Source organism: Aotus nancymaae, unplaced genomic scaffold (genome assembly GCF_030222135.1).
Source record: "Aotus nancymaae isolate 86718 unplaced genomic scaffold, 86718_ANA_hifiasm-v0.15.2.pri h1tg000089l, whole genome shotgun sequence".
Taxonomy (NCBI): domain Eukaryota; kingdom Metazoa; phylum Chordata; class Mammalia; order Primates; family Aotidae; genus Aotus; species Aotus nancymaae.
Window position 1 is genome coordinate 16,348,511 of NW_026988504.1, and position 25,550 is coordinate 16,374,060.

Below are 25,550 nucleotides of genomic sequence, written 5' to 3' on the forward strand. Positions count from 1 at the left end.
TTTTTTTCCTATGGATTTCTCCATTAGCATTCTACCCACCTCGGGAGCATCTTGAAAACAATGTGGGCTGCTACACAGCTTTTTCTCCCTTGCAAATTTTGTTTAGGAAAAGCCACATTTCCCACCTAGCATCACAGAGTGTGTTTTTCTTTAATTTTATAATTTGCAGCTCTACAAAGACTCTGTTGATAGGGACAAGGTGTGTGAGACAACAATTATGTTTGTGGAACCTTGTCACATTTTCTTAGAAAATTATTTTAGAGAACAGCCCTAAACCAAGACATTGGGACTTGTGATCGTTTTCAAAGAAAATCGTGGGGCTCGTTAATCCTTTGATTCAAGTCTATTTTAAAATGATATTTTCTAGTTTGACTAATTGAAGATTTCCCACTACGATAAATGGAAGAGACTTATCATTTGATCAAAATTTTAGTAGTGCTTAATGTTTGCATACCACCCTACAGTTTTTAAACAAAATCCATTTACATTCACTCATTTAATTATCCTCCAGGTTTTTCTAGGTAAGCAGAGTTTCCCATGGGTGGAATCCTTCCATTCTTGGGAGTACTTTATAGTTCCTCTCAGATTCATACATTTCTAGTTGGCACAGCTTCTGCCGTTTAGATGCAGGAAATAGAGAATGCCACTAGAGAAACAGATGGAAAGACAAGAAACAGATCCAAGTATGTGCAAGTTCATTTGTTCATTCATGCATCCATTCACTTATCCATTTATTTATTCATCATTCATTAAACAAATAGTCATTAAACTTACTATGGCAGTGTCTCCCATAGGAGGTAATAGGATGTTTAAAAGTAGAATGCTGGAGTAGGGAAGCTTCCACGTAAACATTTGTTCAGACACTAATTTTAAGTTTTTCACAATTTTTTAATCTAGGCAATTGGGAAATTATATAGTCAATCTGTGTTTACGTGGTATAGCAGTGCTCTGTTTTCTGTTCTAACTTCGAAAAAACAAAACAGAAACAGAATTGCCCAGTGATTACAATGGCGCTAGCCTAGATCAGCCGGCATTTAGCTGACTCCCAGATGTGTGAACACTCAGCCAAGATCAGCATTACCACCTGACTGACCCTGCAAAGACTTAAAGGTAGTCCTAAAATTAACATAGCGCCTTTCTTCTGGTCCAGGTAGAAGTCTGTGTTTAAATGTTGCTAGCTCTGTGGTAGTGTCTGCTATGGTGGCAGTAGTAATGGGGGCAGCTGTGTTGAGGAAGAGTGAGTGTTCCAGCTTCCCTACTGATCTGGGAGGTACTGGGCATGGAGGGTCTCAGTGTCAGAGAAAAAAATGGTAGACTTCGGTCTCTTAGTGGAAGACCATGAGTTTGAGGAGTTCCTTGACAAAGACTGGGCTGGCTTAGATGAAGATGAAGAGGCACGTGTCTGGGAAGATTAACCTAAACTTAAACTGTTTACTAAATTCTAGGACAGAGAACCCAGGGTGAAACACTTGAAGAAGGTGTTTATTGGCCGGGTGTGGTGGCTCACACCTGTAATCCCAGCACTTAGGGAGGCTGAGGCGGGCAGATCACCTGAGGTCAGGAGTTTGAGACCAGCCTGGTCAACATGATGAAACCCCATCTCCACTAAAAATACAAACATTTATCTGGACATGGTGCAATGGTGGGTGCCTGTAATCCTAGCTACTCAGGAAGCTGAGGCAGGAGAATCACTTAAACCCAGGAGGCAAAGACTGCAGTGAGCCGAGATTGCACCACTGCACTCCAGCCTGGTGCCTGGTGACAGAGCAAGACTCTGTCTCAAAAAAAACAAAAACAAAAACAAAAAGCAGATTCTAAAGCAAGAAGTCCCCAATTTAAACTCTTGCTCTGCCACTTATTAACTGGGCAAACCTCAAACAGCTTCCTTAATCTTTCTTGACTTCAGTTTTTTTTTTCATCTGTAAAATAAAGTAGATACTTGTAGTATCTACCTAATATGGTTATTGGAAAATCAAAGGAGACAGAGTCTACTAAGCACCCCTTATATGCTTCGTATCTGCTAACTACTCAGTAATGTTTTCTGGAACTGTGTTTGTGTGTCAGGCATTTTACTAGGTGCTAGGCTTTCGGAGTGAACACTGATTCTACCTTCAGGAAATTTTTACTCCATCAGAGTAGGACCTTTAGACAAATAACTTTCATTGCAATTCCAGCAAGTGCTATAAAAGAGAAGATCCAATCCTATGGAAAGGTGAAACAAGGCAAACAACTTTCTTTCTGAACCCAGGAAAGGCGTCCTTGCTAATGGATGGCTCTGTGGGTGTATTACCTTGAAAAACGAAGAGGTCTGAGCTGATGATTTCCTTTGCGATAAAAGTGATTTTTTCAAACAGGTTAAGAAAGGATGAATTATTCATTAAATTATGCTGGGATAAGACATTAACATAATGGAGAACATTCTAAGTTTTCCTATGTCACATTCCAAAATAATGTTTAAGTTGAATAAAGTACTAGATGTAAGAAGTAAAACTAGAAAAGAACTAGAAAAGACTGGGCACAGTGGCTCATGCCTGAAATCCCAGCACTTCGGGAGGCTGAAGCGGGCGGATCGCCTGAGGTCAGAAGTTTGAGACCAGCCTGGCCGACATGCTGAAACTCCATCTCTACTGAAAAATAGACTGAAGCCTCATTTATTGGGGTTTTTTATGTGTGTATTTTCCAAGTTTTCAGAAAAGAATGAAGCAGAAGAGAACAAAGGTGGAAAAGCAATTAGAGGCTCCTTGTAGGTTCCTATGTTTACCATTTTCCTGTCAAGGAAACGAGCTGCAAACCCGACCTCGTTTACCCTTGCTGCTGCCCACACTTAGGCGCACTGTTGATGCTTGTGGTTCTCATTCTACATGCAAAAATATTAGTAATACATTAAAGAAATGAAACTGGGCGGACATGCAGAAAGTTTTATGTCCCAGGACATTTAATTAGACATTCTGAGCCATTAAAAAAAAAAAATCCTAGAACATTTCAAAGTGAAAATTGTAAGTGAAGTGGCAGAATGGTTGTGCTGAGTACCTGTTAGTGTGTCTTGACCTTGAATCCTGGTGTGTGATCCATGGGTTTGGGAATTGCGTGCAGCAGGCACACAGCGTACCTGAGAGGTAATGAAGCCAGTGTTTTAATCAGCCTTGCCATACTTAGAAATGCAAATCCATATTCCTCCCCTCCCACGAAGGGAGGTTATAGAATTATTCCAATACTTCTGATAGCCACAAAGGCAGAAGGAAGCGTAGAATAAGCTCCCTGTGGACCCATCACCATAGAATAAGCTGCCTGTGGACCCATCACCCAATTTCAGCAACTTCCTGCATTTGCCAACTCATTTCATCTGTTTTCCTCTCACCTCATTTATTGAAGTTTTTTTTTTAATTTAAGATATCATGTCAGTTCACCCATAAATACTTTCTCTCATATATTTCACCCACAAATATACTCATTTCTAACTGATAAGCACACTTAAAAAAAATGTTTTAATCTTACTTTTTAAGAGAGACAGGGTCTTGCTATGTTGCCCAGGCTAGCCTCAAACTCCTGGGCTCAAGCGATCCTCCTGCTTCAGCCTCCCGAGTAACTGGGACTCCAGACTCGCACCACCACACTCAACTAAAATACACACTTTTCTAACTAGTCAACACACCATTATGCCACCTAACAAAATGAATGGCAAGCCCTCAGTATCATCTAACGTCCAGATGGTATCTTAATGTGTTTCAAATTTTCTTTGTTGCGGTCAGCTCCATATATTATATTTGCTTACGACATTTTACGTCTTTTTTTAAATGTTTTAAAACTTCCATTGTTCAACAGACTGCATATCATTGCACTTCTATGTGCAACACAAGAAAACTAGAATTTTTCCTTATTGTCATGCTTACTATTATACTCTTAGTAAAGCCCTGTTAATATAGTTTGATCATCTTATGTGTCAGACTCTTAACTCTGAATGACCTCTGGCTTTTTCTTATTTTTTTATTTTATTATTAAATTAAAAAAAAAAAAATAGAGACAGGATCTTACTATGTTGCCCAAGCTGGTTTCAAACTCTGGGGCTCAAGCAGTCTTCCTGCCTCACCCTCCTAAGTTGCTGGGATGAGAGGTGTGAGTTACTGCACCCGGCCTCTGGCCTTTTCTAAAAATTATGTCCACTTCAGTGTCCACATATTTTCCGCTAGTTAGGATAATTAAACTTACCTTCAGATAGTGCTGTGGCATCTCCAGGTGGATTCAGAACAGGAGTCCCAAAACCAGCCGTGGGCAGTGAATCACAGGGTGATAGTCTCCGTGTGTCTGACTTGAAGGGTGGGTCCTCTTCCCTTGGTGTAACATCAGAGACAGATCTTATCACCTCATCAGCATGACCTGAGTGAATAAATGCCGACTTGCTTGACTTACCTGTTCTGACAGGCACTATTGGACGTACCGCTAAATGTAACTAATGTGTTTGTTTTCACACAGATAATCGCTTATCAGCCATACGGAAAATCTGTGGACTGGTGGGCCTATGGTGTCCTGTTGTATGAAATGCTTGCCGGGCAGGTAATGTTTTGCCACATTTTCATGTTTTTTTATTGCTGTGTTATGTGAATACTTCAGCACTGGTTGGGCCTCAAGAGCAGGCCCTGATGTTTTAGTGTGGCTGGTGTTGGCGTGACTTCCCTGACCCAGGCGAAAGAGGGAGAAACTCCGCCTTCAAAGTGGCTTATGTTCCGTATGCACAGAAATTATCTCTAGTCATAGAAACTCCAAATTGAAATCTACAACCTGGAGTGCAGACAATGTCGGTTTCACATGATGAAATGTGCATGTTAGCCAGGCGTGGTGGCTCACAGCTCTAATCACAGCACTTTCGGAAGCTGAGGCAGGCGGATCACCTGAGGTTAGGAGTTTGAAACCAGCCTGGCCAACATGATGAAACCCCATCTCTACTAAAAAATACAAACATTAGCCAGGTGTGGTGAGGCACATCTGTAAACGCTGCTACTTGGGCCACTGAGGCACGAGAATTGCTCGAACCCAAGAGGTAGAGGCTGCAGTGAGCTGAGACCCTGCCATTGCACTCAAGCCTGGGCGATAGAAAGACAGTCTCAAAAAAGAAAAAAGAAATGTGCATGTTGATGGCAGCAGTGGCCTCTGAGTTTTCAGTATCGTAAAACTGGGCTTGGGTGATGGTTTCCTGCCAGTTTGTCTCCAAAGATTGCCCCAGCTGCTGCCCATGTGTGTAATTAGTAGTATTATTTAAGGAAGAAGACAGTTACCTTGAAGAAGTGTTTTTATAGTTTCTCCCCATCTCCGCCTATCTCACCTTTGGCAATTCATTGTGATTTTCACAGAAGTCCAGTGAGGCTGAACTTCCAATTAAGGAAGGTAAATTAGCTTTCTCTTAGGATGTGACATGTACCAGATAACCATGTGCCTTATGGCCTAACATGACACTTTCTAATATAATGGCCTTAATATCTGTGTCATCAGGATGAGTCATACTAGCTGCCAACTCTAGGCCTGGCCCCTAAAACATCCTTCGTGACTGTCCTCATGCTCTTGGTGAAATTAGGAGGAATTAGTGGAGAAATCTGAGGCCCTAAAAGTGGTGGGGCTGGGCCGGGCATGGCGGCTTATGCCTGAAATCCCAGCACTTTGGGAGGCTGAGGCAGGCGGATCACCTGAGGTCAGGGGTTCGAGACCAGCCTGGCCAACATGGTGAAACCCTCTCTCTACCAAAAATATAAAAATTAACTGAGCGTGGTGGCGCATGCCTGTAATCCCAGCTACTCAGCAGGCTGAGGCAGGAGTATTGCTAGAACCCAGGAGGCAAAGGTTGCAGTGAGCCGAGATCACACCATTGCACTCCAGCCTAGACAACAGAGCAAGACTCTGTCTCAAAAAAACAAAAAGAAAGATGGTGGGGCTGGCTGATGGATTTGAGAAACCTGAGTCCTTAGATGATACTGTGGGTCAGTGCCCCACCCCCATGTGGGACACATCCTTGGCAAAGTCCTACGTGGGGGTAGGGCAGTGACCTCCAGGGTCATTCAAGGACCCAGGTTTCTCGCATCCATGGCCCTACCATCTTTTAGGGCCTCAGATTTCTCCACTCATTCCTCCTCCTTTCAGCCGAGAACGTGAGGACAGTCACGTAGGATGCCTTAGAAGCCAGGCCTAGAAGTAGCACGTATCATTTCTGCCTAGGTTTTACGGGCCACTTGGCCCCACTGGGACACAAAGAAGCAGGAAGTATAGCATATCTGGGAGCTCAGCAGGGGAAGCAGGCTTGGTAATCACCCCGCACATCTCTGCCTTCTACTAAACATGATCCCGCCGCGGGCAGGATCACATTTTTGTAATTCCCACCACGCATGTGCTAGTGCCAAGATCTGTGACTCTGCATAGCCAGAAGCCTCAGTAAGAGTGGAAAGAGCCATTCATGCTCTGCAGCAGAGCCATCCCCAAAGACATCTTCGTTTCTGGGGAAAAAAGTCTTCCCTTCCCACATGTTACGTCCATTGACTCACTTATTCATTCACTCACCATGTATTATTCATTGAATGCTTATGATGTGCATGGCCATAAGGGTGAACAAAACAAATGAAAATCCTTACCTTCATGAAGCTTACAGCTTAGAGGAGGAGAGACAGCAGACAGGTTACATAAGGAAACTATATAACACAGCAGAGATAAGCTAGGAAGAAAAGTCATAAAGCAGGAAAGAAGGTAGTGTGGAAGTGGTTGAAATTTTAGCTAGGATGGCCAGAGAGGGCCTCACATAGAAGATAAAGTTAAGACCTAAAGGATGTATGGGGATGTCTGTGTGGATATCTGAGGAAAGAGTATTCCAGGCAGAGGGAGCAGCCAGCGTGAAGGCCCTAAGGTTGGAGAGTGTCCAGCCATGTTTAAGAAATGGAAGCTGCCAGCGGGGCTAGAGCAGAGTTGAGCTAGAAAGGGAGGGAGTAGGAGGCCTGAGGTCAGACAGGAAGAGGCTCTGGGTGCCATTGCTAGTGGTGGCACGTCCCCACGAGGTTGCCTGGCAAACGTGGTGAAATCCCATCTCTACTAAAACAAAAAAATACAAAAATTAGCCAGGTGTGGTGGCACGTGCCTGTAATCCCAGCTGCTTGGGAGACTGAGGCAGAAGAATCGCTGGAACCCGGGAGGCAGAGGTTACAGTGAGCCGAGACTGCACTCCAGCCTGGGCAACAGAACAAAACTCGAATGTCTCAAAAAAAAAAAAAAAAAAAAAAGCTTTTGAGCAGGAACAAAAGGAAGTAAAGTGCACTTGGAAGAGGGCCGAGCCGGCAGCTGGAGGAATCAAGTGCACTCTGACTTCTGACGGGGTTTTATGCACTGGCATTCTTCCAGGGTCTCACATCTCTTCGCCCCAACCCTTCCCTTGGGTTAGGCTGTCCGCGTGCACAGTGGCCTGCTAGCGCTTGGAAGGGGTGACATGTGCAGTGTGTTTACTGGAGTTCTGCATGTGCTCACCTGAGGCCTTCTTCCCTCACCAGTCAGATGTCCCTAGAAGGTGGTATACCAGTTAAACTCCGCCATATTGCCTCTTAATACGTGTGCTTAAGCCCACCCACCCAACTCCTGAGATCTTAATGGGAAACTGCTGCTCACCAGGTTCGGGTGTTTCTGTTTGTTGGGAGACTGACTTTCCTTGGTGCTGGCTGCAACCAATTATTATTTTAGAGCGACAGTGGACAGCCACCTGACCATCACCTGGTGGTCACCTGACATTCCTGGTGGTGGGAGGAGCCCTCTCCTGCCCCGCTCATGTCTGACCAGCTACCTATTGTAACACTGCAAACATGAAGGTCATCTCCAGACCAGGCACTTTGCCTTTAGGATGGGAGGCTGTGGATGATCTCTCCTTTATGTGTCTTTCATTATATTTCCTCAATACTGAAATAGTCTTGTAGGCATTGAAAGATATAAAGCTGTAGATCATTATTCTCATTATTATTTCTCAGTGGTGCTAAGACTTGACTGACATCAAAAGAGTGGTTTGTTTATTATTTATTTAGTGCCCCCCCACCCCATCAAAGCATTCCTCCTCGGCCAAATACCTCCGTGTATAAACACAGAAAGGCAGTTCGTGCACAGTGGCCATCAGTGAGTCAACAGCAGGGGAAACACAGTTGCCTGCTCAAGTTAATTTCCCCCTTTTTAAAATTTTGACAGTAAAATTCGGCTCTGAATTACAGGCCCCCTAGGAACCCTGCTGTTCATGAAGGCACAAAAAGTCGAGTCCCCCTCTTGATCCCACTTGAATGTTCAGTCCTTGAGTCCAGAAAACAAACCCTGCTTTCATTAAGAGTCACATTTGCATGTGCTAACAAGCAAAAGGGGCTGGGCGGAAACGAAGCCAGGATCTGTTTCCGAGGGCGCTTTACAAGAGGTCTCTGACTCCTCAAAGCAAATTTAAAGTATTCCTAGGCTGTGACTCAGCTCAGAAAGGGTAATGAAGGCTCTACCAGTTTTATCCACAGCCACTCCAGCTTCAGGAATCCCAGAGACCCAGCAAAGGGAATAGACGTTGTTATTGAAAAGTCTGATTAATGATAAAGTTGTTGACGGGGTTGTGGTCTAAGTTTGTCCTCTTTAATCACAGAGAGCTGAAGATGAGCAGAAAAAAAATAGTTTATTGCCATTTTCTTCTTATTTGCTTTATTTATTGTCAGCAGCCAAGGGGGCAGTTAAGAATAAACAGCCTGAGTCTTTATTCAGTTTCTGGACTGCTTGACAAATACCATCACTATCGGAGCATAAATAGTGTCTACCCAGCACTCTAATGAGCACATTATGCCTTGAAGTGTTCTCAGTGATCGTCATAAAGGGACCAGCCCTCTCCTTATGCCCTTTTCTGCCTGGGTTATTTATGCTTTGACTTGACTCCTGCTGAATCAGTAATCGCCACTTCATCTCAGAACTTTGGCCTGAATAGTCCATGGGAGCATGCCCAGCCCCTAGGTTTTAGTGATTTGCAAATGAGCATGGCCTCAGTGACCACTTCCTACCTGAGATCGCACCAGTGCTGTGAGGTGGCTCACACCTGGGATTAGGAATCATTTTTGCAAAATATGAACCATCACTTCTCGCGTTTCAGTTTAAAACTCACAAATTACAGCCGCGCGCAGTAGCTCGTGCCTGTAATCCCAGCACTTTGGGAGGCCAAGGCAGGCAGATCACGAGGTCAGGAGTTCAAGACCAGCCTGACCAACATGATGAAACCCTATCTGTACTAAAAATACAAAAAATTAGCTGGAAGTGGTGGTATGTACCTGTAACCCCAGCTACTCAGGAGGCTGAGGCAGGAGAATCATTTGCACTCAGGAGGCGGAGGTTGCAGTGAGCCAAGAATGCACTACTGCACTCTAGCCTGAGTGACAGAGGGAGACTCCATCTCAAAAAAAAAAAAAAAAATCAAATTACATATTGTTAAAGTGGGAAGGAGCAGAGCAGGAGGGATACAACCCATTCAGAAAATGTTTACACCAATCCAAGACTTCAACAGGTAGCTTAGCTTGGAATATTGAGTCCAGATTTGTAGAAATTAAAAACCATAAAGCACCTGAGTGACACGTTACCCCCACAGTCCCCAGGCTAAGTGGCTGGCAGTGCTGGAAAGGAAAAGGAATAGAATTAATAACTTTTCACCATTGCCTTGCCTTGAATGCCAGGGCCTGAGGGCAAGTGATTACCTGTCACTTGCTTGAGGTCAGGAGTTCAAGACCAGCCTGGCCAACATGGTGAAACCCCGTCTCTACTAAAAATACAAAAATTAGCCAGGCATGGTGACAGGCACCTGTCCCAGCCACTCACTCCCTGTCAGATGCTCCAGGGATATGTAAGCCTGGAGAGACTTAACAAAAGCCGTAAATGTGTTCACATTTTTAGGCTGCAGGATGCTACACGCGGGACGTTATTATGGGGATGTAATTCAGAGAAGAGAAAAAAGTGCCCACAGATGTCTATTGTAGCATTAGTTATTAGGGTACGTGCTGGAAGCAATTGTAAACGTGCCATGGACCAGTGGATCTGTCCTGATGACGCATCACCTCAGCGGCCAGTGGCCAGTGGCATTCAGCTCATGGGAACACCGGCAGCTATGAAGAAAATATTTCAACAGTCAGTGAAAAACAAAAACTCCAAATTATGCATCATACTTTGAAAATAATGTAAGAAAGCATAAGAAGCCACATAAAAATAAGAACAATTTTTGTGTCCAGGTGAAGGGAATGGGGATGCTCTTTTGTAGACCTCCCCTCCCCACAATATTACATAATTTTCATTTAAAATAGGGCTCCAGGCCGGGTGTGGTGGCTCACACCTGTAATCCCAGCACTTTGGCAGGCCAAGGTGAGCAGATCACTTGAGGTCAGGAGTTCAAGATCAGTCTGGCCAACATGGTGAAACTCCGTCTCTACTAAATATACAAAAAATTAGCCAAGTGTGGTGGTGTGCACCTGTAATCCCAGCCACTCAGGAGGCTGAGGCAGGAGAATCACTTGAACCCAGGAGGCAGAGGTTGCAGTGAGCTGAGATTGCACCACTGCACTCCAGCCTTAACAAGCAGAGTGAGAATCCATCTCAAAAAAAAATATATATATATATATGTATATATATATAACGCGGACTCCAGCAGGCTTTCCTGAATGTGCTGGTCATTACTGCTATTCACCAGGTACTTCTAGTCTTCCTCCTTCCTGGCATGGTAGGATTGTACTTCCTTTCTCATGTATTTGTGGGGTGGCAGGGAGCACCAGCCAATGAGATCAGAGGGGAGGTGCTCCAGGGTGGGGCTGGAAGCGCAGGTACAAGACGCTGCAGAGCTGCTGCTCCAGCCTTTGCTGCAGCAAGACTGTGACAGTGGCTGCTCCATCCGGGCAGGTCCCCAAGAGCAACCAGCAGAGGCCTCTCTGACCCCCAGTGTACAGGCAGCATAAGCAGGAAGTGAAACGTGTTGTCTTTTTTTTTTTTTTTTAAGACAGAGTCTTGCTCTGTCACCCAGGCTGGAGTGCAGTGACAGTCTCAGCTCACTGCAGCCTCCACCTTCTGTGTTCAAGTGATTCTCCTGTCTCACCCTTTTGAGTAGCTGGGATTACAGGCGTGCACCACTACACCCGTCTAATTTTTGTATTTTTAGTAGAGACGAGGTTTCACCATGTTGGTCAGGCTGGTCTTGAACTCCTGACTTCATGATCCACCCGCCTCGGCCTCCCAGAGTGCTGGGATTACAGGCGTGAGCCACCACACCTGGCCACATGTTGTCTTATGTTTTGGCAATGGTCTCGGTTCGTTTCCACAGCAGGACCTATCCTATCCTCACTGATCCCTGAAGGCATGGTTAAGATACCAATAGTCTACATCTTGAAGTAAGCCAGTCACAGGGACATGTATTGTATCATCCCACTTATATGAGATACCTAGGATAGTCAAGTCTTAGAGACAGAAAGTAGAATGTGGCTGCCAGGGGCTGGGGGGACAGGAGAATGGGGAGTCTGTTTCATGGGTGGAGTTTCAGTGCGGAAGATGAGAAGGTTCTGGAGATGGCTGGTGGTGATGATGACAGAACATGAACGTACTTAATGCCACAGTGCAGTGCACTTCAAAGTGATTAAGATGATAAATTTTGTGTTATGTATTTTATCACAACTTAAAAAAATAGTCTCTATCTTTGCAGCAGAGGAAACAGACTAGGAAAAAGATGCGTTTGATTTGATGGTATTCCAAAGCTGGGGGGAGGCACATAACTACCTCTCTTCCCTACACCCATCAACAGCTCTCTTTTACCTTCTTCACATTCATGCCATCTTCAACCAGAAGGAATCTGGGGAAGCAACACAGAAGTTGTGTTAGCCAGCAGCTGGGAAGGGAGCCAGCCTGATTCCCATCAGTTCATCAGAGCTGGAAAACCATGCCAGGTCTCTAGCCCAGAGGCCAGTGGCAGTCTATGGGATGACTTGAAACATCTCAGCCTCCTGGGTCTGCCCCGCTCTTTATTTTCAGAACTCACCACTGCATATTGTGTAGGCTATGAATCAGCCTTCTAAAATGTACCCCAAAACCCTTGCCCTCATTAGAGCCCCTGGGATGTGGTGACGGAGAGTCCCTAATCCTTGGGGCCACACCAAAGCTGGAATGCACGGGCTCTGTTGCAGGGGCATTTGGTCTTGTGGCTTTGTTACAGCTTAGGCATCTTATTCCACCAGACAAGCCTCAGAGGCCTCTGAGGATCCTTCCAGCCCTGGACTAATAATTCACATTGAGTTAAACAGCCTTGTTCACTGCAGGACTTCTCAGGGCCTTTAGAATTTAGATGTTAAAGCAAATTGCCAGAGAGAGGTGTAGGATGCAAACTTGGACCCAGGAGAAGATACTGTAGGATTAATGTTCTAAGGAATACTCTCTGGGGAGTGCCAGTGTCCAGGTATCCTGCCTTCTCTGGAGCCCGGAGAAGACTTGATGGTGAAAGTCCTCCTTTGATCTATAGAATTGAATCCCTGATGCAGCCATTCCCCTTCAGAAATTAGCATATGTGGCGACAGCTCTCCTGGCAAAGCTGGTTCCCATGCCAGGAGAATGAAGAAGGTGTGTCAGGCCAGTGCCCTGCACACAATGTTCCCCAAACAATTCCTGGCCTTCCATGTTTGGAGGTGGGATGGCTGCAGCTGCATTGACCTGATCTTCAAATGAGAAGAAGCTTCTCACTGCCCTACTCAAGACCATTTCCTGGGGAAGCTTCACCTGTGTTCCTTAGAGAACGTTTCTTTTAGGCCTTTGGTTTGTGTTGTCTGTGACTTGGCCCCCGCCGCTTTCCTGCAGCTGAGACTCAAGCACCTGCAGAGAGGCTGGTTGAATCTCACCAGCACCTTTGTCGCTGCTCAATGAGGTGCACCCCATTTAGCCGGCTTCGGGCACACGCAGCCTGCATGGTCGCACAGGGCCCAAGCCCGGAAGACCCTGCACATTTGCTTTGGTGCTCTGTTCTCGCCACCTTAAAACCTTGAAATTCTTTTTTTTTTTGAAATGGAGTCTTGCTCTGTCACCAGGCTGGAATGTAATGGGGCGATCTCGGCTCACTGCAACATCCACCTCCCGGGTTCAAGTGATTCTTCTGCCTCAGCCTCCCAAGTAGCTGGGATTACAGGTGCCCGCCACCACACCCAGCTAGTTTTTTGTATTTTAGTAGAGACAGGGTTTCACTGTGTTGGCCAGGATAGTCTCAATCTCCTGGCCTTATGATCTACCTACCTTGGCCTCCCGAAGTGCTGGGATTACAGGCATGAGCCACCACGCCTGGCCGAAATTCTTAATAATCTTTAAATGAGGGACTCCCATTTTCATTTTGCACTGAGACTTGGAAAGTATGTGTCGGGCCCTGACCAGAGGTCCTCTCGGGCCACATGGTGAGGTGCCAATCAATGACCTAGAAGCAGAGCTTCTGCCCCACTCCCAGACAGGGCACATTTGCATTGCAGAGAACGTGCACACAGCCAGTTTAGTGGCCTTGAGCCCTTGCAGGGTGCAGGCCACAGCCCTGAGCAGAAAGCACACCATATTTTTGTTTCTGAAGCAACGTCTTGCTCTGTCTCCCAGGCTAGAGTGCAGTGGCACAATCTCAACTCACTGTTCTCGTGCCTCAGCCCCCCGAGGAGCTGGGGCTATAGGCATGTGCCACTACACTAATTTTTGTGTTTTTGGTAGAGATGAAGTTTTGCCATGTTGACCAGGCTGGTCTTGAACTCCTGACCTCAGGAGATCCACCCACCTTGGCTTCCTAAAGTGCTGGGATTACAGGCATGAGCCCCTGCACCCAGCCACCACGTTTGTTGGAGTTACGAAAATCTCCTTCGCCAAAACTCAGCCGGGTTTATGGATCACTGATTAGGGAAAATGAGAAATTTCATGGGTGTCCTGTAGTAGGTATCCAGAAGAAGCAGGCTGCATGCTGTTGGGCAGGGAACATATGATGGGGTGAACACAGGGCCAACCTGCACTGTAGCTCCGTCACAGCTCTCCCCACCACTGCCTGCCTGCTCTGCCCCCTACAGACAGAAGTGACACATCCCCCTGCTGACACAGGTGGCTGTCGGGAGCCTGCACTCCCTGGTGGGTGCCCCCCCCAAGCTGCCCTGGGGGCCTCCCAGGCTCCATGTTGCTCCTGCTGGTGGAGTCACTGTGGCTGGCTGCCCCTGCCCTGCTCTGGGTCAGTGGCTCATTTTAGCCCTCTTCACCCACCTGCAGCTTCCACCAAATCAAACCTTTCTTACACCAGGTACTTACAACAGAAAAAGAGGCCCAATTATTTGTATTTTCAGACCAAAAAAATGTTAAGTGGTACCAGACACCCAACTCTGTCCTCCCATACCTGGTCCCAAGGTGGGGTTCTTTATAGACTTGGCATCTTTCCCTCAAGGCACATGGCTCCTGTTCAGGACTGGGCAGGGGACTGAGGTGGGGTCCAGGGTGTTGGAGGAACAGGTTGAGGTGATTTGTGGGTGGTGGTTGAGGGAGGGATCTGCTTGGCTCATTTTCTGTCTCTGACTTGGGAGAACATGTTTGATAAGAAGGGACATCCTGCTGACCACTGCACAGTTATCTGTGATTCATGATTCAGTTCAATGCCCATGGCAGCCAAAGTGACTGACTCTTTTCCATGAGAAGGGAACATCTCGAGATTACACAGGAGGATTCTGTACAAGGTTGGCCCCTGCTCTGCCTTTCTTATGCTAAGCTCAAGGTTACAGAGGCAAAGGGGAGCATTATGAATTTCTCGTGAACTCTTTCCTCTGTGCCATCCTGCCAGAATGACAGGGAAGCGATGCATCCCTCAGAACTACAGACACCCTGGAGGGAAAAGTTCAAAGGGCAGCGTGAACTCGGCCTTTCTTCCTGGAAGGTTCTCGAAGTCCCTCCCAAGAGAGCTGCTCTGCCTGAAATAATAGAACCACTCAGTTGCTTTCACTGGGCACTTATTGGGTACAACACAAAGTACAAGGCACTTTACTCTCAGAAACCCCATCTTGCAAGTTGGAGAACTGTATATTAAAGAACTAAGTCATTTGCCTGTGGACACCCAGCTAGGAAGTTAGTAGAGCTAGAATTCTCGTCCAGATTGACCTGACTCTAAAGCCATAAGCTCCCACGGGGCCGCCGTGCCTTTTTCTCAGCCTGGTCGCTGTAAACCCAGTCAAAGAGGATGAGGGAGGAGTCCAATGGAAGCTAAGGTCTCATCACTGCCGCTGTGCAGGTTCAAAGCCCGCCCCCCTCCACACACACACCCCGCAGAGCAGCTTCTTGTTTGAATTACTGGGGTCATCCTCTTAGGCCGTGTTCTGCAGCCCCCTTCACCCCAGGTGAAAGTGTTAACATTTTCTGTGGGCCACGGCCACCTTCTGCATACAAAGCCGCCTGTAACCTAGCTGATCATAATTAGATTTTTAGCACATAATTACAAGATTAATGGATTAATCATAGTTTATTTGCAAATCATTAAAAGCATTACTCAAAAACACTTTCCCTAAAGATTGTTTGGGTTGCCCAGGGCAAGATAATTAACAAGACAGAGGCAAAAAAAATGAAAAACACAAAACCATCAACCTCATTAAAGATAATCAAATAAACCCTCCAGTTGACTGAGCTAGCTCTGCAGCCTGCGGTGGGCTGAGAACCCTGGTCTGTTCCTTGGTGCTGAATTGACTCTTCAGGCACATGTTAATGAATTTCTCTGCCTAAATACTTCCCCATCTTTCCTCTTTCCGGAACAGCCTCCATTTGATGGTGAAGATGAAGACGAACTGTTTCAGTCTATCATGGAGCACAACGTTTCCTATCCAAAATCCTTGTCCAAGGAGGCTGTTTCCATCTGCAAAGGAGTAAGTCGATTTGGCTACCTTTTGTGATCATGAACCAAGAACTTTGGTAGGAGAAATACTTGCCCCACACTTCTAAGAGAGATGGCAGAAATACCACAAACCCACACCACTGCATTTTGGCCATGAAGGGTGGGGGCTTGGTGTCACGCAGGGCACAGTGGGGAAAGTGATGGCTGGGAGAATGGATTGGAATCCCAGTACTTCCTGGGACTCTGGCTCAGTCACCTAATGACTGTACTGCACTTTTAATTCTAATCCATTTCGTAAAATTGTGGTGGGGACTGCCAGATGTCATCACAGGCCCTTAGTGTGCTCTCATCTCCTGTCTCACTTGGTGTGACTCAGTTAGTTCTTTGTTTACCACAATTTTTATGAGCTATAGTGTACATACAGAAATGGGCACACATCATCAATACGCTGATAAATGAATCTTCATGAGACGCATCTACCCATGTAATTGCACCCAGCTCAAGAAACCATGTTTCCAGCATCCTGGAAGCCCCCTCCTGTCCCGGCTACAGTCATTACCCCGCCCCAAGATAACCGGCCTCCCAACTTCAGACAGCATGGATTGGTCTTGCCTGTTTCCAGCTCTGCACAGACCGAACCTTGCATTGTTGCTCCTGGCCTGGCTGCTTTCTCTCAGTGTTGTGATTGAGGATTCTGTCTGCATTGCTGTGTGGGGTTATAGCCCCTCCTTTTGTATTGCTGTGTCGTGTTCCACTGTGTGAACGCCATCGTTTCCTTTTCCTTTCTGCTTCTGGTGGATATTTGGATTGTTTTCTGCTGTGGTTTGAGGCCGTTGGAAATGGAACTGCTGTGAACCTTCTGGGGCATGTGTTTTGGTGAGGATATGCACACACTGTGGTTGAGAAACTGCTCTAGGAATAGAATTGCTGATCATGACTTGTCTAGTTTTGAATGGTCAAGAGTTAGGTCACAAAGTTATTTTCAGGCTTAGTAAGATGGAGTACAATATGCCTTTAACATTATCTGGTGAGTGTGACCATTTGGGAGGCGTTTACCACATGTCATCCAAGAGCAAGGCACTTGGAAGAGATACTGAAGTCAGGAGGACCTGGCTTCTGTCTTCAAAGAGCTCATAGTCAGTGATTGTCTCTGTGTCTTGCAATAGGCAAGATGAAATTAACTAGACACCTTCCTTGTTATAGCATTTATTTTTCTAACCTATGAGTCTTTGGTTGATAATATTTTAGTCTAGAAAATACATAGATATATGCTTTTTGGTGTTTTTTTGTTTTGGTTTGGTTTGGTTTTTTGAGACAGAGTCTTGCTTTGTTTCCAGGCTGGAGTGCAGTGGCACAATCTCGGCTCACTGCAACCTCCGCCTCCCGAGTTCAAGCAATTCTCCTGCCTTAGCCTCCCAAGTAGCTGGGACTCACATGCACCACAAGTCCTGGCTAATTTTTTGTATTTTTAATAGAGATGGGGTTTCACCATGCTGGCCAGGCTGGTCTCGAACTCTTGACCTTGTGATCCACTGATCTCAGCCTCCCAAAGTGCTGGGATTACAGGCATGAGACACCGCGCCTGGCCCCTTATGATGTTTATTATAGCATCTTCTGTGATGCTAGACTGTGATGCTTTCAGCACATACAGTTTTTAGTAATCGCATGCCTTTTTTTTTTTTTTAACCAGATACATGTATAGCATGATAGCTCCAAAACAGATAACGTATGAGATGTCTGTTTAAATTCTTCTTCTTCCATTTGGCCATGGGTTCAGATTGCTTTCCTGCTCCCTTATCTTGAAAACCAACATAGGAAGGGCTATGCTTGCCGATGTCATTTTTGTGAGTTGGCTTCACTCTGTGCAAGCCACTGAGTGTCTTGGTCAGCTCTCTGAGATGCTGTCCAGGAGTCCACAAAGTCAGAGCTGTAGGCAGCGCTAGGCAAATGGAAGCCCTGTCTCTGGGAAGCCCTTGTGAGCCACTGTTCTCTTTTTCTCCTTTTCCTAGCTGATGACCAAACACCCAGCCAAGCGGCTGGGCTGCGGGCCCGAGGGCGAGAGGGACGTGAGAGAACATGCCTTCTTCCGGAGGATTGACTGGGAGAAACTGGAGAACAGGGAGATCCAGCCACCGTTCAAGCCCAAAGTGGTGAGTCCAGAAAAGCAGCCTGTTTTCGGAACCCCATTTCCCCAAATTCTGGGAGTATCCCACTCATCTCTTTTCTTGGAAAGAGGAGGCCGGTGACCTCTGGCTTCTGCAGGGTGAGGAAACTGGCCAGGTTTCAGCCTTGTCCTCAGTCCTATGGTCTCAGCAGCCAGGATCCCTGCTGCCTTCAGAGAGTAAGGACCAATAAGGCAGGGAAGGGAACCCTGTGTACACCTCATCCTCCAACTGGGCAGCTGCAGAGCACTCCCACACGATTAGGGAGTGAGGCCGGCTCTGCTTTGGGTCTGGACTTTGTGGACTCGCACCCAGCAGGGCTGTATTCATAGCCCTCCATCCTCAGCTGGACTCAGGCTTCGTGTCTGTCTCCAGCTTTCCTTGATTTGCCTGGCACTGATGGGAGTGCTGAAGCACAACCCCATCCTAGCCAGCTCCTAGACAGGGCCTGGACACCACTTCCACATCCTCCACTGCCACCACTGCAAGGACTGAGTGACAGCCGCCAATCCTGACGTTGCTGGCTTTTTTCAGATTCTCCCTGTTTGATTCCCCACTCCTTTTTTTTTCATTTATTTAAACACTGTGTGCCCGGCCCTGTTCTCAGTACCTTACAAATCTTAATCTATTTAATCATCCCAACAGCCATGTGAGATGGGTACTATGCTCCCCAGTTTGCAGTGAAGAAAACAGGCACAGAGAGGCTAACTTGCCAGAGGACACACAGCTGATAAGTGGTAGAACCAGGATGAGTTGGTGTCCTCACCAACTGCACCATCGCTGCATCTCAGCAACTGCCCTGACACTGAGGCTGCAGGCTCTGATTATTGAATGTGGCCAGCAAGTGCCTTTCATAATGTTTATATCTCTAGAGGTAAACTGAGAGCCTTAAGATGTCAGCCTCATCACTCACCACCTGCCACTTTGCAGAGCCCCCAAAGGCGTCCTGTGCCTTCCCACTCTGCCTCTGTCTTGGCATCGGTTAGCAACCCGTCGTCATGCCTCTCCCTGGAGACTGCAGAAAGCCACTTTATTCCACAGTCAGTTTCAGAAGCACTGCGTGTTGGTTTTGACAGGTGCCCTTTGACAGGTGCCCCATGAGCAGGCCAGGGGACCCGCCTGGGGTGGCAGAGTTACCGACTGGGTACACACAGCCTCATTCTTAGAGCAGCAACTTCCTCACTATGTGTGCCTCTGTGTCCTCTACCCCAAGAATAAAACTGCTGTTGGTGAGCCCACTGGATTTTATTTTTCTAAGATATTTTTAGCACACACTGAAGAAATACTAAACTTAATCAGGTCAGTTGACTTCCTCCTGAATCATCATTTCAGATAAGGCCCTTGTGTATCTGCACCCCCACCTTTTCTTTAGCCAGCCCTGTGCACTGATTTTAGGGGGTTCTCATGGGCTCCTGCCCCTCAACATACATAACCTGGTTTGAAGGTTTTGAGGGGTGGGGAGAGAGATAAATGATGCTGCAAGCAGCCTCAGTAGAAAATTCTGTTAGGGATTTTTTTTCTCTTTTGCCTTTAATATTTATTTGTCATCTTGAATTATGAAGGTTATGCAATAGCATCTTGAACACAGCTTAGTTTCTTTATAGGAGCAACGTAGAGATGTTCCTGACCCCGCCTTGAGGGTCGAGCAAAATCCAATTACTTGTCAGTTTCCAGAAAGAGATGAGTTGCAGCAAAACCAACCATAGCACATGTCTTCTTCTATTTATTCCCACCTTATTATGGCAGAAGAGGGTGTTTATTTGCATAGTCTCCCAGGTTTTGTGGATACTTGGCCCTACACTCGGATATAGGGAAGACAAGAGGGTGACTTGGTTCCGGCAGGCAGGAATGTAAATTGTTCCCTGCGGTCCACGGAAATCACTGGAACAAAGTTGTACCCATGGCAGGCAGCTGAGTTAGAAGCAGTGTTTATTTATATTTCATTCCTGGAGCGCTACTGTTTTTGTTTTGTTTTGTTTAACTGAATGCTGGTTAAAATTAAGGAAGAATGAATTGCACCTGGCTGTGAAGAAGTAGCCCCTGAACTCACAAATGGAGGCAGAAATTGTGGACCCAGGCCTTAAAACTGGAACTTTCATGCAGAAAGTCTTGCTTGGTGAGAGCTCTGGCCAGAAGGAACGGAGAGATTGCATCTCTTCCCAGAGAGATTTCTCAGGCAGAAGCCCGTGTTCTCCTGGAAAACCTGTGCACAAAAGAGGAAGGACCTAGAAAGAACACAGATGGACAGGGAATGGGCCCACAGGGGTAACGTTAATCATGTCGGTTGACTTCCTCCTGAATCATCATTTCAAATAAGGCCCTTAAGTATCTGCCACCCCCACCTTTTCTTTAGCAAGTCCTGTGCACTGATTTGAGGGGGCTCTTCTGATTTAGATACACATGGCTACCAGGGACCCACAGACACCGGGTCCAAAAGCAGAGAGCTTCAAGGGCAGAGAGATAAATGGGGCAAGTTCTGGTTCCTAGAAGGCCAGTGATGTACCTCTTGAGAGCTGTTTGCTCTATTCCCTGCGCTGAGCCAGGCAGCCGAGTGAGGCTGTTAGTTCTGGTTCCTGGAAGGGCAGCGATGTGCCTCTTGAGAGCTGTTTGCTCTAGTCCTTGCACCTGGCTAGGCGGCCGGGGGACGCTCATCGAAGCATGTCATGGAAGGGCACGCACCCCCGCCTCCAGCGGTCCCTGAGGACCACGCTCTGTTCGGTGGTGACGCGCTGGAGCAGAGGCACCATGCCGAGAGCCATTCCAGTGGTTGGAGAGGACATTTAGAACAGCAAACAGCAACCGAAGTCAAAGCTGCACGATACGCCGTGGTTAACACAAACAGCAGGAGAGAACGAGCCGCGTAGAAAAGTTATTCTGCGATGTGGTTTTCCGTCTTCCTTGGTGAAAAATGCACTGTGGTTCCCTGATCCAGAGCTAACTGAAAAGGCAAATGTGTTTACAGAGCTGAGCATTCTCTGACGGGTGGTCATTTTGTTATTTCAAAGAGAGACGAGCAATGCAAGCCTAAATAGTGCTGCTGAGAGAACAATCAGGCAAACGTAATGCAGCCAGAGTCTCTCACCCTGAGCCCATTTCTGAGCGCTCTCACCTCTGAGCAGTTCTTATAACCCTGGATGACCTATCTTTTCCTTCTTGGTAAAGTCTGCCTGATGCTTTTTAGCAAGTGCTGGTGAATCCCCATTTCCCTGAGACTTGCAGGACTAAGAACAGGTAGCTGTTCTTACGTGTGGCACCACTCCTGGCTCCCATGGAATTAAACCTTTGCTTATGAAATACCAGTAGCAGGACTTCAGATTCTCACAATTATTTGCAGACTGCTTCTACAGATCAGATTGAGCTTGTAGAACCAGGAGCCTATCATCTTTGTTTTATGAATTTTTAAACTTTTTGAACCTCCAATGAAAGAGTCTTCCAGAAAGAGGGTAGGGGTATTCCAATTGCTGGACAGCCACAGAGTTTATCCAGGGGAATCAGCGTTCCTCTAGTGTGCCGTCTTCTAATCCTCTTCCTGACTGCTGGAGTGACTTTACTGCAGTTAACCCGTAGACCGCAGCGCCATGCAAAATGTGCGATCCCACCGCAAAAAGCATCTCACAGTGCCATGATCCGTCAGGAGGTTAGCACGGGACTTTCCATCTCACAGCGACATGAAGGTCAGGATCTGCAGTGCAGCCACAGGCTGGATTCTGAGTAAGGTGACACATAAAGGAGAACAGAAAGAGGAGAGTGACCAGCGTCGGTTGTGTGGGGCAGTGGCCATCTACCTTAGCAATGGCCGTCTCCCATGGTGATGGTCATCTTCCCCTGACAGTAGAAAGTTTGGAGGCTCAGACATGAGGGAAGAACCTGGCCTGTAGCAGTCAACAGTGGGAGAGTCCAGTCCTGGACAGAGCTATGTCTGTCCCTAAAAAGCCACCATGTGCCTCCACGAAGACGATGATTTTCTGGAAGATAGGACAATCACTTCTCAGGGTTAATTTTGTAAAAACAAAAGCAAAGATAACCACAGACAGTGGTGCTGTGCTCCCTGGACACGAGCAGCCAATAACTAGTTCTTCCTCTTTAGGAGCAAAGCACAAAGCAAGCTGGTTTCAGGGATCTCTTTAAGGAAGCACAATCCGGAGCATTCTCTGCTCCCGAGGCACAAGGACCGTCAGCTCAGTGAGGGCCATCAGCTCAGCCTGATGTTCTCAACAACAAACCCAAGTCATCAAAAAGAGGCTCGTAGACCAGGCGTGGTACCTCATGCCTATAATCCCAGCACTTTGGGAGGCCGAGGCTGGTGGATCTCCTGAGGTCAGGAGTTCAAGACCAACCTGGCCAACATGGTGAAACCCCGTCTGTACTAAAAACACAAAAATTAGCTCGGCATAGTAGTGGACGCCTGTAATCTCAGCTACTCAGGAGGCTGAGGCAGGAGAATCACTTGAACCCAGGAGGCAGAGGTTGCAGTGAGCCAAGATCGTGTCATTGCACTCCAGCCTGGGCAACAAGAATAAAACTCTGTTTCAAAAAAAGCTCATAATGTTAGTCTATGTAAGAAGAAATTTTAAGTTTAAAACAGATGTCGCCTCTGGAAAGGGTAATCTTCAGTGACTTAGGGAGCAGTAAGTGTCCACCTGGCTCCCAGCATCAGGTGAGCTGGAGGCAGTGTGGGAAGGAGGGTGCAGCCAGCGGCTTGGCCCGGCAACCAGAAGGCTCACCAAGGGAAGGCAAGTGCTTTCTGCTTTCCCAGAAAATAAAAGCTCCAGGATTCTGATCCACCACCACTTTGAATTTTGTAGGCTTTTATTCCAATTTATAATTAATGTGAATGAGATGACCAAGAACAGCCTTCAAATTTCCACTCCTCCCGCCTGTGATCAGTCGCAGTTTATACAAATACCAGGAGCATAAAGTTAATTGATTTTTCTTTTTTTAGTTCTAGCCATTGGCACCGAGGAGCAGAATAGCTGGTTCATAGGCAAGCCAGAATCGTTCACTGTACTTGAATGGTGATGAGGGAGGGAGAAATTAATCTACAATGTTAACACAGGAAACGTATTCCAGAGTGGGCAGGCAGAGCACATTGAAATAGACCTTTCACAGGTGGCCACTTTTTGTGGAGTTACTGTAAGTATTTTATTTAAAAATTAAAGACAAAAAAAAGGAACTTTCAGGACATTTCATCCAATGACCCACAGCAAGAGCCAAAGAGAATAAGAATGTTGAGGACGTCCGTACAGCAAGAACACAGTCGAGGCTCCTTTTCTCAGTCAGCCGCAAAGCCCTTCATTTCACGGTGCTGTTAACTTGTTTAGAGAGCTTGACGATCATTTAACTATTGAAGCTGGTGCAGGTATCCTTTTTTTTTTTTTTTTTTAATTTTTATTCTGAAGTAATTTTCAATTTTAGATTTGCAGGGCAGGACTGGGAATGTAATTTAAAGAATTTCCGCATTCCTTTACCCAGATTTTTACCCAGATTCCCTAAATGTTAACATTTTAGCACGTTCATGTTTTTTTTTTTTGAGGCGGAGTTTTGCTCTATCGCCCGGGCTGGAGTACAGTAGCACAATCTCGGCTCACTGCAACCTCCGCCTCCCGGGTTCAAGTAATTCTCCTCCCCCAGCCTCCTGAGTAGCTGGGATTACAGACACCTGCCACCACACCTGGCTAATTTTTTTTAATTTTTAGTAGAGATGGAGTTTTCCCATGTTGGCCGGGCTGGTCTTAAACTCTGACCTCAAGTAATCTGCCTGCCTTGGCCTCCCAAAGTGCTGGGATTACAGGCCGATCTCATTATAATTCTTTTTCTATATCTCTCTCTCTGCATAGGTACAGACATACACATACACAGACACATATTAGGTTGAAGCAAAAGTAATTGTGGTTTCTGCCATTACTTTTAATTACTTTTTGCCATTACTTTTGCACCAACCTTAATATATACTTATTTTTTTTCTGAACCATTTGAGAGTAAGTTGTAGATTTAATGCTTCTTTACATCTAGAGAATTCCATGTGTATTTCCTGAACATAAGGACATCTCCTGGTACTATTTTCTTGCAGTAATTACTCCAGCAAGCTAGGTATATAGTGCAGCAGCTCTGCAGGTGAAAGGGGGAGGAGGGTCCTTGGCATGGCTGTGTCACTGATCAGATACCATTGGCAGCCTGGGCCGCGTCTCATCAGTTCTCTAGGATGGCAGGCAGCTTCATTCTCTTGGCCTTCCTGTTGGGCCAGTAACAATGATGCCATTTAAAATAGAGATCTCACAATGGGAAGGTTTGTCGACAACATACAAACACTAACCAGCCTTTGGAGACTATAGTAAGTCACATCGTGCTGTGTCTAGGTTTGATTGAAGCCTCTAAACTCATCCAAGACAGCATCTTTTACTTGGCTAATGAGAGGCAAGCAGTTTTTCCTGTTCCTTGATCATTACTCTCTCAAATACTTTTCTGCTTAAAAGAAAAATGGGAAGAAATGAAGCATTTAAACTAATAATGATGTAAATAAGTAGCGCTATTTCGAGCCTCGGGGAGCTTCAGTGATGAGTGATGGCGTAAATACAGACCCCTGTACTTCACATTGTATGAATTGGCAGTGAAGGTTTCCAACAATGATGGCCATTACAACTTTTCTTGGAAAAGGAGCTTTAAACCCTCTAAATCTGACCATTAACATAAAGGTCAAGTGGAGTACATGTTTTTATTCCATAGATTACAGCCCATGATAAACCAGAACCTTCACCCTCATACACACATGGCTCTAACACCTACAGGAACCCACTCATTTACCGTGTGGCTTATGGCCTGTGTCTGTCAGCAGACTCATCAGTGGAATCAGCCTTCCTCCAGAACAGTTTTCCCTTTCTGAGATAACACTGCAGTGCCGTAGGTGAGATGAGTACTGTTTGATTTTGTCAGAGAAACCAAAGACTGTATGAAGTTGGCAGGAGGTGAAGGGGGTCCCAGTCCCTTTAAAAAAAATGTATTATTAACATACTTTCTCTATATGGTGAAATGAACAGCTAAGTGGTAGAAAAGGGCATCAGTGAAAAGATATCACCCCAACTGCTGACCCTACTCTTCATGATCTTTTCTGTAACCTTCCAGAAAGTTTCTGCGTGTGTAAACATACACACAGATGAGGTTGTGCCATGTTACACACCCTTGCGTCTTTCACATAGCAATGTATCCGGGAGGCGTTTCCACATCAGCTCACGTGGGTTTATGGCATTCTTTACGTGTCCATTCGCAATTCTGGACTTCCAAAGCCAGGAACTGACTGTTCTCCAAATCCTCTCCTTTGTCCGTTCTTATTCTCCAGACTGTGTGTACCAAAATGCACTGGCTTCAGTGGGCCTCCAGGTCTTCGGTGAGCACGCTTTCAGAACCGTGGGTGACTGACATGAGCAAACTAACCCCACTTTATAACCCCTAGCCGTGTGCCCCTGCCTGTGTTGGTCATGCACGAAGCCCGTTTCCTGAGCATGCTCATCTCCAGAGAAAGGGCAGACCAATGG

At 46.3% G+C, this 25,550-nt stretch overlaps 1 protein-coding gene across 4 annotated transcripts in view; it reads left to right on the forward strand.

Annotated features, from left to right (window-relative positions):
- Positions 1–25,550, forward strand: part of PRKCA (protein kinase C alpha) — a 495,684-nt gene that overhangs the window by 456,816 nt on the left and 13,318 nt on the right. For 3 of the 4 annotated variants that reach the window (XM_012453857.3, XM_012453859.3, XM_012453860.3), the window contains 4 exons: positions 4,471–4,551; positions 15,783–15,890; positions 17,869–18,009; positions 25,355–25,402. In XM_012453857.3, coding sequence (XP_012309280.1) covers positions 4,471–4,551; positions 15,783–15,890; positions 17,869–18,009; positions 25,355–25,402 — 378 coding nt within the window. The remainder of the gene's footprint in view (positions 1–4,470; positions 4,552–15,782; positions 15,891–17,868; positions 18,010–25,354; positions 25,403–25,550) is intronic. The other variant, XM_012453858.2, reaches the window with a different exon arrangement.